General features: G+C 36.4%; 1 protein-coding gene across 3 annotated transcripts in view; it reads left to right on the top strand.

Annotated features, from left to right (window-relative positions):
* Positions 1 to 16,709, top strand: part of MLLT3 (MLLT3 super elongation complex subunit) — a 145,298-nt gene extending 128,589 nt beyond the window's left edge. For 2 of the 3 annotated variants that reach the window (XM_064502491.1, XM_064502489.1), the window contains 4 exons: positions 895 to 994; positions 4,159 to 4,230; positions 5,842 to 5,913; positions 13,928 to 16,709. In XM_064502491.1, coding sequence (XP_064358561.1) covers positions 895 to 994; positions 4,159 to 4,230; positions 5,842 to 5,913; positions 13,928 to 14,059 — 376 coding nt within the window. In that variant the 3' untranslated portion in view covers positions 14,060 to 16,709. Of the gene's footprint in view, positions 1 to 894; positions 995 to 4,158; positions 4,231 to 5,841; positions 5,914 to 10,679; positions 11,008 to 13,927 lie in introns of those variants that run through there. The other variant, XM_064502490.1, reaches the window with a different exon arrangement.
* Positions 16,710 to 17,257: the final 548 nt, after the last annotated feature.

Raw genomic sequence — 17,257 nt, 5'->3', positions numbered from 1 at the left:
GTGCCAATGTCAGCAACTGCTTAAGTGGAAAGGTAATAGGAAACTATTAATGAATGTCAGCTGTTTCCCTAATGCACTTTAGCAGCTGGAATCAAAGGAAAAAAGACCAAGACGACTAGCAGTTCGAGCATTTGTTAAAATGTCAGTGATCCTATAAAGGATGATTTTAGGCTCAACCTGTCTCTAAATGTAGAGATTTTGTTTCAGTTTTTTATAAAACTTACGGCTAATCTTTCTCTGCCTTGCTTTTATCCTCAGTAACTCGTTTTGTTTTTTTTCTTCCAACAAGTAAATATTCCCTGTTGCTCCTAAGTAAACGGAAAGTGATACTGATAAGGATCTGAGCTTTTGCACATGGCCCTTCTGAGATGCTGAATTTTTTTAATTGTAACCAGGAAAAGGTGTGTTATTTATGATGAAGTTTTTAAGATGACTTTTCAGTCAAGCACTTGTCCAAGCAGGAAGTACAGATTTTAAAAAGATTTTGGAAGAGCAGAGAAGTATCTCTATGAAACGCATGTTCCTCCTTCCAGATGGCTATGAACAGCGACAGCCTCACTCCAGGGACTGTGGAAACAGCAGTGTAACTTTCTAACAGTTTAATCATTTCTGTAATGTTAGCTGCTGTTAACTGGACAGTGTAATGTCAACCAAGTGAAGGCAGCTAGTCTTACTCTCTGTGCTACACATGGCTCTACATGCCTTTTCCAGAGTGCAGCTCCACTCTGATGCCTCTCCACTACTGAGCAGCAGTTTTCCAAGTTGCTTTGATTAATGATGGCTTACTTAGCAAAGAGTAATCCTTAGTATCCTACTTCGAAGTGTGAGCTAGGCTCACCCCTGCCAGCAGGCCTTTGTCTGGATGTCTAAGTTCTTGGCTGTATTTCTCCACAGGGTTAGTCTGAGCGACGGCAGTGACAGTGACAGTAGTTCAGCTTCTTTATCACTACATCATGAACCAACACCACCTTTATTGAAAACGAACAACAACCAGGTAAAGTCAGAATTCATAAATATAAGCCTGACGTAGGAACGTGCTTGCTGCTGGGGAGCTGGTGTAACATTCTGATTACTTCAGTGCAATTACTTAGCCTGTAAACTGACATTAGGACTTTTTTTCAGAAGATGGAAAAGTGTCTGATTAAATAAATACTGTAAAGCAAATTAATGTTTTCATCAGTATTTTAAGGAATGTGTCCCCTCTGTTGAATTAACTTTGTAAGGTAAACATTATAAACTGGCTTTACAGCATCAGTCATACAATTGATGCACTTCTTGGGATTTATTTGTAGTAGACACAATTCACATCAATGGGTTCATTCTCAGGAGTCTATTAAATGGTGTTTTACCCTCCCTTCCAGTATTTATCTAGAAGATACAATAGGTTTTACTTCACTATCAGAAAGAGTACTTGTTCCATATCAATAACAGCTAATTTTTGTTTTATTTTTAGATGGGAAAGTAGGGTGGTTCTGTTTTCCAGAAAAATAAATGAAATAACTTACAGCTACAAAATAAGCTGGGGACAAATGAAAATTAGACTTTAGGAGTTTACCTCTTACCTAGGCAACTAAAAAGTATGGGTCTCTAACAAATGTAAAAGCTGATATTCTTAAAACAATTATTTTCATTATTTATGAAATACATAATTTGCCACTTATTTTAGGGAGCCACAACTGACTCTCAGGGTCAGCTAGACCACACACAAGACCATCATGTAGTTTACTGAAATCAATATGAGAATAAATGGCTGTTTACAGTAGTGATGTAGTTAAAATAGCATTTACTTGTATTAACAGAAGTTTGTGGTTTAAATGAGGAGTTGAGTCTTACAGATGAGCCCCTCCCCTGGGAGGGGATATCTGTTTCAGTTCTCCGGCAAAAATAATTTACGTTTCATTGTTTTTTCCAATAATATACAAGTTTACTCATAGTGCAAAAGCAAAACATTATTATTCATGTCAGTTAAATTCAAATACACACTGGGGAAAAAACATCTCAGGAATAGACTATGCACACAACAGTTTTTATGAACATAAAGAAAAAGGAGATTCCATATCCAGGAAGCATTTGTGGTATCCAGCAGAAACCCTGCAGGCTTTTCTGAGTTGATTTACATGTAAGTTTCAAGTTTTACAGAGAGACTCTTTCTAGAAAAAATTCAAATTGTAAAGATACAGAATGTTACATTTATTGGAGACATAAACACAGGGAGAATGAAGCATCCATCTACGGCTTGTTGTTTAATGAAGGCATTTACTTCTGCAGAGGCAATGTAACTGGACCTGTAAGTCTCAACAAGCGGCAGCCCACTTGGTCACATTTTTCACGTTCCTTTTTGCTTCAGTGACCTAACAGAAAGCCTGCCTGCATGTTTAGACACTGCAAACAATAGCAATGAGCCAGCTAAACATAAACGTCTCACTGCCTGCTTGTGTTTTCATAATTGAAGTGAAAATTGGAAATTTGGGGAAGCTGTGCTTGCTAGCAGAGTGCTGCTTGCTAGAATGAAGTTTTTGATTTATGAAATTGGGCTAAGTCCATTTGCAGCCTGAAATGGCTAAGATGGAGTTGATGTCAGTGCTTCCATAAGCTTCCACTGATATGATTAGTGCCATATCTCCTCTAAACAAGAGTGCTTGAGATGTTTGATTTCAATCACACATCAAGAGCACTGCAAGGAAGCGACTTTTTCAAGTATACTGTGTCCTCATTAAGGTTCTGTTTGAAAATGACTTTAAATTTTAGGACAAGTAGGTGTCAAAAAAATACAGCTTACAGCTTACTAAGAATTTTCTTCCTTTAAAAGCAAGTAAAGCATCTAAAAGGTACTGAATTCTTACTCAGAGATCAATTTTATCAAGACAAGATGTCTCTTTTAACTGGTTCAGACTGCGATAATCCCAGGGGTGTTGAATGTAAGAACTGGCATTTTTCTTCAGAGAAGTATCATGTTTTGCTTTCTGGCTATGCGTCACTCTTGGCTAAGCAAATGCTTAGGTAGGATTAATTCAGATCTGCAGTCACTTTCTCTATACAAGAAGGTAGCTGTCTACCTGCCTCATGCATTGTTACCATGCTGATCACCCTGGGGAGCGTATATGTAGTTTTAGTAAATTATACTAGGGAACTAGAAGACATTGAAAGGAACTTACAGAAAGCTGTCAGTGAGGCTTCATGGTAGCCCAGAAGAGTTGTCCTTACAGGCCTTCATTTCCATGGTTTTCCTTGTTGAGTTTTGTACTGTGTTGTGACTGTCCAGGATCGTTTTAGGGAAAATTGTGCTATTGATACCAGTCTTATTTACAGTGGCGCATAAAACAAAGTCTTCATCATCTGTGATGATTTATTTTCCTTTGTTTTTCAGAAGAGCTGACTATACTCCAGGTTAGGAGTGACATGGTGCTTTTTTAGTTGTACTTCTAGCTTCAAAAAAATGTTTCTATGTGTGAGGGGAAAAAATCAAAGTAACAAACAAGAATTCTCTGCTTCTCTGAAACATTCCTCACTTGAATCCTGAGATTTTCATATTAAGCATGGTGTTCTGCTGATTATTGACGTGCTCTTCTCAACTGTGCTTCAGTACTGGATGAAGCATTCCTGGTTTGTATATGTTGTAGTAAATGGCTTTGTATTGCACTGAAGGAATGGTACGATATAAGTACAAGACAAATTATTGCTTTTTGTCAAGCATTCTTTTGCAGTTATAGCCCATGTAATCATGTAAGTTTTGGAATCTCTACTCTTCAAAAAAGAGGCAGCACTGAAAAAGAAAACGGGAGAAAAACACAGATGGCACTTCAGAGGCACTGAACAGTAGTACCTCAGCATCATTTTTTGTCTGCGAAATTAGACCTCTTATCCTATTAGCATGCAAAGGACACACACAAAAAATAGTGTCAAGAAGGCTTTAAAATGACATGACAGTAATTCCTTTAAGGAGCAATAACGTCAGTATCATCTTATTCCAGCAATTCAGTGTTTTCTGTTGCAAGTTGCTTTTTCTGAAAAGATACAGGTTGATTGTATGGATTAAAGAATGTAAAAGACCAGTTCTGAGTTTGTTTTTCTATATTCCTCTTGTTTTTAAGTGACAGTAGGACTTTTCTTAAGCAATTGTATCCAAAAATGTATTTAAGAATTTTCTTTCTTTTCCAGATTTTAGAAGTCAAGAGTCCAATAAAGCAAAATAAATCTGACAAACAAATAAAGAATGGCGATTGTGATAAGGTAAACAGGAATGGGAGAACAATAAACTAGCCTAGAAAATGGTATTAATGTATTTTCTGCACACCAACCTAAAATAAATTTTTTTATTAATAGAATGAAAAAATAATTAGTACATCTGTGTTTTCAGTTCTTCAAGGGCAAATCTTTCTCTTTGTTTTAAAATTTCTTTCTCACTTGTATTATTTTTTTTCTTCCCTTCAATACATATGGTGACTTTGCAAATGTCGCTAGATGGGAATCTGCCATCTATTATTTATTTTATCTGCACCTCCCGTAATTTTGCATTGTGCTTCACTGAACAAGTGATGATTTTTGTATAGGAGATGTCACAGTTGAATTTCCAGTCAATAAACCAATCAGGCAATACAAAAATATTTTCCAGAATCCTTTCCAAGGGTTACACCTTAGGGAATGGCAGTGTGATTTAGCACATGTTATCCAGAACAATACTAAGCAAGAGTTACCATTTAACACAGGGAAAGGCAGTTTTGTGAAAAGTCATGTCAGCTGGCTATCAATAAGAGCTCTAACACACTGTGTGAGAGAACACAGTGTAACTTCCCGGTGTGGACGAGAACCTCTGAAGGTTTACATTTTACAGGTGGTAGTAGTAACTTTGTGATATTGTGAGGCAGGAGACTGATGTAGCAGTATCTGTTGCTAAATTTTCAGTGGCCTAATCTGTAGCATTTCTTCCTTCCTTCAGATGGATGCCATGTCTCTCTGTGCTTTAAAAAAGTAAAAAAAAAAAAAAAAAAAAAAAAAAAAAAAAAGATGTCTGAGACTGAAAGAGAAAGTCAGTGATTGGGTGGAGAGGGGCGACATGGCTCTAGAACAGGTTGATATTCTGAGAAAGAGGAAAGTGGAAATTACCATTGGAACAATGTTTCTTGACCTTTCTGCCCCTAAATCTCCTTGTTGACACAAAATTAAGTAACCTTAAAGAGAAAGAAGGATTTGTTTGTGAGCTTCTGTAACCAATTCATGATCTCCTGGTTAGGAATCCTTGTTTGTTTTTGTTTCTGTTTTTCCTGGGGTTCTTGTGGAAAGGTGGGAGCTGTTTGTCAAAAATTCTATTTTGGAAGCGCTGGTCTCAGTTGGACACCTTTTGCTGTAGCTGAGCCACAGAGATTTTCTTCTACAGCCAAGGAATGTTTGATTTCCAAAGGGAGAAGGTGGCTATCCCTTGAACTCCTGACATTCCTTAAAATGTATTTCTGTGCATCTGAAAAATGCACTGATTACTTCTTTTCTAAGAATTAGTGTATTCTCTTTGGGTTTCTATATGTTCTTATTATGCTAGAAGGCAAGTTCAGCTGTCCAAAAGTCTTTTGACCTTCTGACAGAATAATTTACTTAAGGTTGTTTTACAGTGTAGCAGTACCTTAAGATTTTCAGGGTTATGAAGTATCTAAGAAAACCGTCAAAACTTGTGTTTGGACTGAATTAAGCTAAAGAAAGCCAGCCTATCAAAAAAGGAAATTTAGTTCAATTAAGATTTAAAGTAATATTTTCATTGGTATTGTTTTTGAAGAAATCTGGAAGTTTTTTAAACACATAGCTATGATTAATTAACAACTTGTTTATTGGGGGGGGGGTATTTGTTTCTAGGCATATCTCGATGAACTAGTAGAACTCCACAGAAGATTAATGACATTGAGAGAGAGACATGTACTACAGCAGGTGAGGAGCACTCTCATGCTATATCACAGCATGCTCATTGAAGTTGTGAAGTCGCATCTATTTTTGTTCTCTTCATCTAAAACCTTATCAGATTTAATAACTTTCAAGATTGTAGAATACTGCTTATTAAGACTTGCAGTGCAGTTTAGGGAGTTTTTATGCATACTTTAAATTGTGTTGCCAAAGTAATTGATAAATTAAAAAAAAAAAGTCTATCTGAGCTAAATTTTTCACCAGTTCATTGTTATGTTTCTCAACATACTGAATCAGTAGTAATGAAAACAGAATAGGAGAATGAGTACAGTTGTATGTCATGACTTGATAAGAATTTTGAATCTGCTTTTTCCTGAGAATGACAGGCATTTTCTCACATTTCTCATAGTTAAGTATGTTTGCTACGACAAACAGAAAATATGCAATTCAAAGTGAATTGGGGAAAAAGTTTGGGGAAAAAATCACTGAGGAAAAAATTTTGGGGGAAAAAATACTGTGTATTTGAGGAACTTTGGGGAAAAAATACTGTGTATTTATTCAGTCTTCTGAAGTCATGGAAGTAAAGAAATATGAAAATGTGCAAACCAAGAAGGTTTCAAATCTATTGACAAGTTAGGCAATAGTAAGAATTTTATGTTTTTTGTTTTGGATGACAGTGTCAGTTACTATTGGATTACAAATTATGAAAATGAAACCATAAACACCATTAACAAAGCAGATGTAATTGTAGCATAGATGGCCTTTTATATTATGTTTAGAGCAATTATATCCCAGTTTTAGACACTTTGTAAAGAGAGAAATTTGTATCACTTTTACATGACTTCCATCACTCATCAAATTTCTCAACACTTGGATAAGCCAGTAAAAAATATTTTGCAAGCCTCTGCGTTAATCTATGAGTGGTGTTTATTAATTCAGGCTTGATATTGTGAGTAAAAATCAGAAAATAATTGAAAGATTGGTGGAAAGAAAGATTTCAGTTAAAGATATTCTTAATTAAAGAGGAATGCTGATGGCTGTGTCAGATGTTCTGATACTCATGCATATTGATCATCTTTCATATTTAATATAGTATTGTTTCCTAAGTTCATTTTGTCTTTTGTACAAATTAGTGCTTTTCTCACCAAAGCAAGCACTCTGTCAGAATGGTAGAAAGGCAAATTTTTATCTGCATTGGATAATTGGTTTGCAGGAGGCTAAAAGATATGAATTACCATACCCACTTTACGTTGTTCACGAATTCTTAGAGAGTCCACATGAGCCATGAAACTGAAGAAGCCACTGTACTGTACAGTCATGCCTTAGCTTTGCCTCTCCAGATATCCAAGGCATAGCTTTGGGACGGTTTCACTTGACCCAGCAGACCCTGGGGTCAAGGTGCCTTCAAATGAAATTCTAAGAAAGAAAAACATCTTCAAAACCTTCCTGCGAAGAGAAGATGAAAACAAGCAAGTCCTCCCAAGGACAGCCTGGCACTGGAGCTGGGCCCAGAGAAGCTGGGCCATCTCTGTCCTCGGAGGTTTTCAAGCCCTGATGGGATAAAGCCCTGAGCAACCTGGTCCAACCCCATGGCTGAGCCTGCTTTAGAAAGGAGGATGGAGTAGAGACCTGCCTTCCAACCTGGATTGTCCTGTGGTCCTAAGAAATTTTCCCCCCCAAAATAAGATGGTTCAAATTGAATCTGTAATCCTTTTATTTTTTTTCCTCTTCTAGTAGCACCTAAGTGTATTTTGTGGGGAGGAAGTACATACCTTTGGCAGAGGAAAGATGGGCTTGTCCACTAAAGCTTCTTCAGTCTGTTATTAGAATACAGTTAAAATCTGCCTCGTAAGAACTTACTAATACTAGAAAAAGCTGTGTGAAAAGAGACATGATTGAACTGGAAGTTTGTATCCTATTCTGAGTAAATGAAAAAAAATTCACGTGGATTTAAAACTGAAGATAGACTTTTTTTATCGTGAATATTTATCAGAGAATGGAAAGCATTCATTAGCCTTTGCCTCCTAAGTCATTTAAGAGTTTAATTTTAATACTATAATCTATGACTTCTCATAGCATAGTGTTCAAGCTGTTAGTTATGTTATGAGAGTTAGGTCTATTAACTGTCAATGTTGCCTTGTTTCCTAGGAGATTGTTGTCCTTGCAGATTATTTTCCTGAGTTTGGAGTGTGCATAGGCAGTTAGTGAAGCCTCAATAAAAGCTGAATTTACAACAGCACTGTCTGTGCCAGGACAGTGGGTATAGTACTTTAGTGATGTGTCTAGTAACTATAATGTTGGCTACAAAGATCTACTAGAATTCAATGAAGAGCCATGTTACTTGCCGTTTCTCTGTTTGCCAACTTACACTAGCAAATGGTTTATACTGTTATAAAACACATAATACTATAGTGGCAGGAGCTGAGTTTTTAAAGCCTTTAATCCCTTAATTCATTGGTTCTTATCACAGAAATGTGTCCACAATATTGAACAGTGGACTTGCATAGAATCAGTGCATCTGTGTATTACAAGTAATGTTGCTTTCCATCTTAAAAATCCTGACTGCTTCGAAGCTATGTAATTAATGTAAAATACTTCCAACGAGTCTGGAAATAAAAATAGACAGTGCAGAGCTGAGAACACTTTCAGAAATGAATGTGAAATTGCTAGTCAAAGAGTTACAGGAAGTATGTAGAGACAACAAGAACTGCAGAGCTCAAGAAAGCAAGGGATGAAACTCTGGAAAAGGAATTACAGGAGAAGAGGGAGTGAGTGCGGAAATGTGCAACAAAGCTGTAAATACCTGAAGGAGTTTTAAAGATGGTTGCGAGGTCAGACTGGAATGGCAGTAGAGGTGGTGCGTTCCTGAGTGATGTTTATAATATATAAAGTTTATGTCAGGGAAGGTAAACATTTCCTGCATATGTCAGGGATTCTAGGGACTTTTTAGGGAAAGGAGTTGCAAGATAAAAATGAAGGTATTGGTCAAGGTTGTGAACAACAATAAAGTCAAAGCAGTGGCTCTTGAACTAGCACTTGAACTGCTAAGGGGTGTGACAAAGAGAGGACAGCTTTTAAAGTCTCAGGTGTCACCACATCTGTAGGCAGTGAATTTAGTGGACGTGGAAATGAGAAAATATATCTGTTTAAGGATAGGGCTCTTTCCCAAGAGAGGCATTTCTCTTTGAGGCATTGTGTTAAAGGAAGGTGAAATAAATCCATAAAAAGAGGGAGAAGGCAAGAGAGATGTAATATTGAACTGCAGGTTCCAGGATGCATAGCTAAGTAATCCTGATGTGAAATCATACTTAAAGGTCTGTGAGAATCACCCAGGAGTTAGAAGGCAGGTGAAAAGAACATTTGGCCACGATGAGTCCTGTGAGATTCAGCTGAGCAGTTTTGATGCGAATATTGGAGCATGGCTAGATAGAAATTGGTCTGAAATTACATTATTTAAGAACAGTTTCTCCCATTTCTTTCACTATAAATAAGGAGTTTGGGATTTACAATGATGAGGCAGCATTTTTTTCTGAAACAGTAGGGGTAATGGAGTATTTTAAGTCAAAAGCTAATTCTACGTGTCCCATATATTCCAATTTGGCTGACTAAAGCTGCATTCCTAAATCTGCTTTCTCACGGCAGACAGTGTTAATGTGACCCTGTGAAAGGCAGTGAGAGTTCTGGTAGGACTTTGCCTCTCATTTTGAGGCAGCAGAAGTCATATCTTCAGCTGGTTTAAAAAAAGCATTAATGCTAATGCATTAGACAGCACAGACATAAGGAAGAAATTGAGAGTGTGCAGCACTGCTGAGAATCACACTGCTCATATTCACAAGGTGCTTAATTGTAGAAAGCAAGTATCTCCTGAGAGTTTTTTGTGAGGGGCAACTTACAAGTCTGGAAGCTATCAGATGGCTTAAAATCCTCCACAGCAGTAAAGCGAAGCTTGCTCCAAGATGAACAAATGGGATATTTTTTGACTATGAAGCCTGAGCTCTCAGAATAAAATGTTTTAATGCTATTTATAACATTATAACTATCAGGCTTCCTAGTGATTAATCTAAATTTTTAATCTTTTTTCAAGTATTTCTGAATAGCATAAGGAGGTGTGTGATAATACCGTAAGTCATGAATTCTTCAGTGCTGGCAAACAGGCAGATAGTTTCAGCTGAGCCGTTTGGATTTATGAGGATATATTTTTGTATATCAATTAAAACTTTTTGGGGGTTCGTTCCAGTCTGATTTACCAGATACCCTGATTATATTTGGTGACTATATTTCTTGAGGGCAGGACAGGAATATGTTTAAAATGTTTATATTTCTCTTGGTCTGGGACTTAAAAGCCTAGAGTAGAACCTGATCAATGAGAAAGTTGCCAGTTTGTTTAAAATATTTAGTGCTGCTTAAAAATAGATGTGTTAACACTTTTACATATTCTTTTTTTCTAAAATTAAGTATATTGCTGTGGCGGTTGCAAAGAGTGTTGTTCTTCCACAGTATCACAAGGAAACATTAGACAGGATTGTTCAGTGTAGCTGTCTTTCCTGCCTCAGCTCCTGTAAACTTGTTCTGCAGCTAATTATGTATCATACAGTGGATATTGGGAGAACAAGCCTGAGATTAAATTCCTAACTTTACAAAAGCGGGCTGCATTGACTCCATAGCTTCTCTCTCAAGACAAGGTTCAGAAAAGTACCTAAAAGGGACAATGAAAAATAACATAGATCAGAGTTGCCTGCTAGTAGCAATCTTTTTTTTTTTCTGTTTGATTTTCTCTCTCATGTTAATTTCAGGACAGTAGGAGGTGGGAGAGTGTTACAAGAATCTACGAATCATCAGATGGACAAAGGAAGTAGGCAAGGTTGGATTAAGAATTTCTGTATGGAAAAAAAATTGAAGCCAACAGACGTTTAAAAGAAGTGTAAATAACTGCAGTATCAGTGCTAAATATTTTCAGAATCTTGTACAGCTGCAAATCAAGTTAAATCTAGATATTCCCTTTCTTTTTTTACAACTTGTGGAAAGCAGAAAATGGTAGATGATCAGAAAGCAGGATTTTTAATGTAAAAGGCGTTTCCCTCATTTATTTCATTTCCATTCTGTTTCCTCCACCATGGGGTTTGTCATTCATTGTCTGACAATATACATGAAGTTATTTCATTTGTCATAAACATAGTTCTTTATTCTGTGGTCTGTGCAGAAAAAAACAACTACTTAAAAAAATGAAATGGGGAGAGGGTAATTATACGAGCTTTGCTTTAAGTTCAGTGTTTTTCGAATTAGTGTATTCTTACCAGATTTGTCATTTTAAGGTATATTCTGTAAACCATATGCGTGCAGGGATCATCTTTGACTGTGGAAAAAGAACTACAGTTTGATTAGTAAAGTTCAAAAAAGTAAATAATATCTATCAGTGCCATGTTTCAGTGGAGCTGTGTGTGGTACTCCTAGAACTAAATGGATTTCAAACTGAAGGATTTTCAGAGGCTGGCAAACTCTGATTTGTTTTTGCAAAGTCTGTGTGACCTGTATTGAAGCTGACACTGTTTGCTTCTCAAGATCAAACATGAGACCAGATCCTTTGGTCTGATCAGAGCTGAACAACTCTGAGCCAAGCAGGAGCTTTGCTGCATAAAGAATTGGTGATGTACTGGCAGTGTGCAGGATCTTGCCAGCCTTGCAAGAGCACCTTTTTGTGGAACAGACCAGATATTTCAGAAGCTGTTGCCTTTCTTGACCGAGATGAAGTTTTAATACTTGAAAAGAGAGAATGGGTATATGTCTTTGCTATTCATCACCTTCTTTGCAAAGCTATCTCAATGCAGAATTGCATCATGCTGTAGAAATGTTGTTAAGCTTTGGGGAAAACTAACGAATGGTTTAGTAAATGCAATTTTGGTGATTTGAAGCCAAGCCTTCAGAAACAATAATGGTAACTGAACCACAGTCTAAGATGATGAGTTCAGTACAGGATCAAGAGTTGACCTACATACTAAAGTGTATATCCACCTCACGTTTCCAGTCAGGATTAAGATCACATATGTTATATGCTGTGTAAACACATACCAAGACATATTTTCTTGTCCATAGGAGATCACAGTATTATTTACATACATTTTCATTCTTTACTTACAGAAAATTCAAGTACACACTCTTGCACATTGTTCTGTATGAATGGATTTGTGTATCTACACAGCTATTTGCAGAAAGGGAAGGTATATTTGACACTTAAAATTGAAAATCATTGCATTATTTTGTGGTGGACTACTCTCACCTTTGTATTTTATCTGTTCAATCTGTAGTTTCCAAATATCCCTTAGATTTTATAGTAGTAGACTTTCATGTTTGCAGGGCTGTTAAATAACATCGTACCAAGAAGTTTCAAGTGAACCTTAATTCTACTTGCAATGTTTGGAGAAACAGACATTTAAACTGAACCTTTTTATAACATGCTAAGCATAGAGAGTGACTGTCTCTGAAAAGCAGGACAAATCTGCCTGATTAGGATGGACTGCCACAAGGACCTAAGCTTGCTCATTTAAAAACTAGGCTTGTATCTTTATACTGTGATGTAGTCTGTAGTGTTCTATTTATCCTGAAGCATGAGAATAAATCTAAAGTGGAAAATTAAGGTTCCTTTGATAGATTGGAATGTTTTGGCTTTTCAGTGACTCCAATTTTTGAAAAGACTTGCTCAGAATCAAGGGTTGTGATGTTTGAAGCTAAGAATATAGTGAACCTATTCTGAGAAGGCCAAATAATCGGTGATGAAACAAGCTGCATGCAACAAAACCCTAAAGATTTCATCCATACAGTAGCTCTTAAGCTTTGACACAGAATCCAGTGCCTTCAGGTTCAGCATTATGGCTGGCCACCATAGAAATGTGACATTGAGTCTAGCTTGAATGCCACAGAAGAGATAGTTGGAAAGACAGCAGAAAAACAGCATGCTGTCAGTGCACGGCACTGCCAAGAGACTGGGGTGCCCTCCCACATGCTCACTGTGGAAGTCCATCTGTTGGAATCAAGAAACACATGGAGATCCATGGCCATGGCACACTGGCACTGTTTTAGCCCTATCTGACAAATAGTAGTTTGGTTTTCTAAGATGGTGAATGGTTTTTTATTTAGGTAGATGCACATCTTAGTGCTTACTATATCTGGGGTTACTTGTTACAGAAGACCAGTACTGAGTATGACCATTCTTTCAAAATATAGATGATAATTTAGACAGTACAAAATTTGGAAACTTCGGAAAGGCTCTAGTTCTTCTAGTTCATTGCTAAACTAACATAGGTCCTGTTGATATTCTTCTCAGGAACTTATGACAAATCTTCTGATTCTTATTTAAAGGAAACTTGTGATTATAGATCGTACAGTCACCAAAAAAGATTTTTCACATGCCGTTGATAGGAGTACTTCATGGTTGTTCTGTTTAAAAAATGTGAATTGATTTAGGTTTGTTATTCAAGAAATAACTGCTAGTACTAACAACTGATTTGACAGCTCTTGAATACAATTTTTTTCTTGTTTGTTTGGATTTAAACAAGATTCTATTAGGAATGTTTTGTTTCTCTTGTTTTCAAAACGGGCTTATGCCAATTATTTTCTATAGTAACCTGCTTGGCAGTGACGTCCACAGTAAATATTCCAGAAAGAGATCTTCCTACTTCTTATAAATACCTATATCCATCTACATATACATATATATATATATATATATAAGAATGACTCAGTAAATATGCAGGTTTTCTTTTAACGTTTGAGGAACATATTCTCCATGTTCATGTTTGCTGTAACAATAGATGGGAATAGACTGGGATTATGTTTGATGATGAAGGAACAAAGCACTGTAGTCTGGACTACAGTTCTGTGTCAGAAGGGAAGAATGTGTAAAGGATTGTGGTTTAATCTGAAAATATTAGGGCAAATGTATTTGTTTTATACATCTCATATGGTAATTAGAGGTATGTTAATACATTCAGTGGGCATGTGAAACAGCTAGAAATTTCAACTATGACTTTGGTTTTTTCCCTTTCAGATAGTAAATCTGATAGAAGAGACTGGACACTTCCATATCACAAACACCACCTTTGACTTTGACCTTTGCTCACTGGACAAAACCACAGTCCGTAAACTACAGAGTTATCTGGAGACATCTGGAACCTCCTGAGGATTCAGCATCTGGCTGCATCAAAAACTGTTTTTTAGGTGAAACATTCAGAATGATGCAACCGGAATGAGCGGGGAAAACAAGCCAACCCTCTTCAGCTTTATTTTACTTTAAAGCCAGTCATCATCTCTTGATAAAGGAGAGGAAAAGTGACAAGACTCAGAGGACCGCTCTTCTCAAGATAATGCTCTGGAAGAGTTACCCTGGATAGCCTTGAAAAACAAACACAGAAGACGACAAACAAAAAAACCTTGTTCTTAATGAATGTGTATGGTATCATGTATCTCTCTCTGTGGTGTTTCAGTCCACAAGATGAATGCATGTGCAACACACTGCCTTATTACATAACTGATCTATTTATTATTTCATACATATATTCTCAAGTCATTGAGTTGCTGAATGACACTACCAGATGTTGCAAGTACTGGGGTCCCATATATGCTCCTTTGATGCAGTACCATCGCCATCACAAGCCTAGTAACTTTACTCATGTTAAAATGCCATTTCTTGCTAACTTTCTGTAGTCACTTAAAACACTATAATCTTGTTTCCACTTCTGCAGTTCCAGGAAACAAGATACAAAGTGGGGGACCAAAAAGAGGCCCTATTTTTTGTTAACAGTCTGCCACAGTAGGTTGGACCACAGGTCCTTGGCTCTACCTGTTTATTGATCTGGGATCGTGGTAGAAAGTGCACCAAATAGGATCATATGACTTGCTGTCTAGCCTTAGTCAATATACCAGTAGGACTTTTAACAAAAAAAATGTTACTGTATACTGTCCTGAATCCAGCACCATTTGTCATCATTCTTGTGTCTGTTTTAATGTTATAATATTAAATATATATAAAAGTGAAGGTGTGTTGCGGGATCATCATAAAAGGAGGAATACTGGTCCTGTTTTCTAAGGAAATGTTGTAGAAAATTCTTTATTTGGAGCTATTTATTACTATGAGTTTCAACACTCTACTGCTGCCAGTGTGTGACTCACTTTTTCCATAAAACTAGTGGCATAACCTTTTTGTTTGTTCGTACAGTATATGGTCTATTTAGTCTGTTTTGTCTTTTTTTTTGAATACCTGATAAATTAAAACCCTTTCTTTGAAAAAAAAAATATGTTCGTTGATACACAGTTACATGTTGAAATGCATACATACATATATGTGTCCATATATACATGTGCATGTATATATATAGATATACATATATGTGTGTGTCTGTGTGTGTCTTTTACACTTCTCAGATTTTGGTATCTGTTCAGTAACCTGCTTGCATTTCCAGAAGAATTTCTTGTCTATACAAATGAGTATTCTTTCATATTATCCGTTATTCCTTTAAAATCAGGATCCTTCTTCATGCATGTGCAAATGAAAGGATATATAATCACACATCAAAGCTCTGTGCTCTCATATTGTTGATGGTTTCTTGCTGAAATCATCACCTTTATATTAGGAGTTCAAAGCCCCCAATGAAAAGGAAATTAAGAAATACTTCTGGATCCAAAGGTTTATTCAGGTTTATTAGCCTTAAATATATTTGTTTCTAGACTGGCCAGTATGTCACATGTATGCTTATATGCCATATGTAGTCTGTATGTGTAGAGCTGAACAGTAGTATCTGTATGATTTATTATTTCATGCACACAGTTTGTGCAGTACTGTTAAACTAAATTGCTGTTGAGGTTATCTCTTATTCAGATGGTAAATCTTAACACTGTTTCTTTAAGTCCAAAGAAAATTTTACACTTTACTCTTTTCAAGAGGGGAATAAGAGTTGGGTTTGGGGGGCGTTTTTCTTATTTAAAATGTTCTTTGACCACACTCCATAGGAAGTCTGTCTTGGGCTTCCAAAGAACAAGTGTACTTTTTTCAGTAATGTTATGACTCTTATTGATGATTGGCATGAAGCATACTTGAAGCATTTTGTTGTTCTTCTAAGTCCATGTCTCGATGTGCAATTGTTGGGGGTGGGAGGAGTGTCTTTTAAAGTTACTTTTGACATCAGGCAGATGATGATGGGGTGGGAGGGCTTGCATGTGAGAGGGATTCATTTCAATTATTATCAACATTTTATATGAACATGTTTGGAATCTTAAAAACTTTTGATCTACCAGTGTATATTCAACTTGCTATCTTATAGATGTACTAGATACATGTGGAATTTTGTCATTTTGACTTTTCTAACTAAATTTTGTCGTTAAAATCTCTTAATTTCAGGAGGGGAAGGATCTCTTGATAAGGTTAGTCTGAATATTGAATATTCCACTGTTTTTTAGAAATGGTGAAATAAGTCACTTTACTTATAAAATGCTAGATAAGTTTTGTTGTACTTTGTGAATGGGGATACAGGAGAACAGGAAGTAGGAAATAGGCATCAAAGGGAGATGATAGCAATTACAGTATAAAGTTACTGCTAAATTTCCTACTAATCCTGGAGCATCCTTAAAATCTTAAATTTTATAATTTGAAGTTGGGAGAGGGAAGAAAAAATATAGACTGCAGGAGTGTGTGTGTGTGTGTGTGATGGTGGTTTCCACAAAATTCTGATAGAATAAGAGCTATTTAAGTGTTGATCTCATTTTAAAAAAAAGCTACATTAACTATTTTCATCTAATTTTGTATGCAGAAACAAAATAAATCCTTCTTCAATTGATTTCAAATAGTGATATTTATCTTAAAGAAAAATCATAAAAATGCTTCAAAGTCCTTAACATTTATAAGCATTGATTTTTGGGACCAGTTAAAATCTTTTAGCAATAAATGTGTTGGTGTTTTGTTTAACATAAAGCTGTTTAAAACAGAATTATCTGAGAGAATTCGCACTAATCCACTGAGATGACCAGGATGTTAGCAGTAAGTTGCAGCATCTAAAAATCTTTTTCAGCATCAGTGAAGCATTGTAATTAGAGTAACAGTTGTACCCACTAGTAAAGACAGTGTTACTCTTGCCACTAACTCCACCTCAGGAAGTGGATATGCAAGTGGATAGGTAACTTTTAATACCATACTAGAAGTCTGGGTTAACTGAAAGGCCTTACAAGAATTTCAGTTTCATCTGTATTTGAAAGCCGTCGTAGTCCAAGGTAAAGAGAAAGAAGGCAGGAGAGGATGTAAACTGGACTGAAGAGAGTCCTTACAAGGTTCTGTGCTGTCTCTTCAACAGCCTTTGGCCATAAGGAATGGTCATTGGTTTGTACTAGT

This window comes from Dromaius novaehollandiae, chromosome Z, assembly GCF_036370855.1.
Source record: "Dromaius novaehollandiae isolate bDroNov1 chromosome Z, bDroNov1.hap1, whole genome shotgun sequence".
Classification (NCBI taxonomy): Eukaryota; Metazoa; Chordata; class Aves; order Casuariiformes; family Dromaiidae; genus Dromaius; species Dromaius novaehollandiae.
This window is presented reverse-complemented; position numbering and strand designations above follow the sequence as displayed.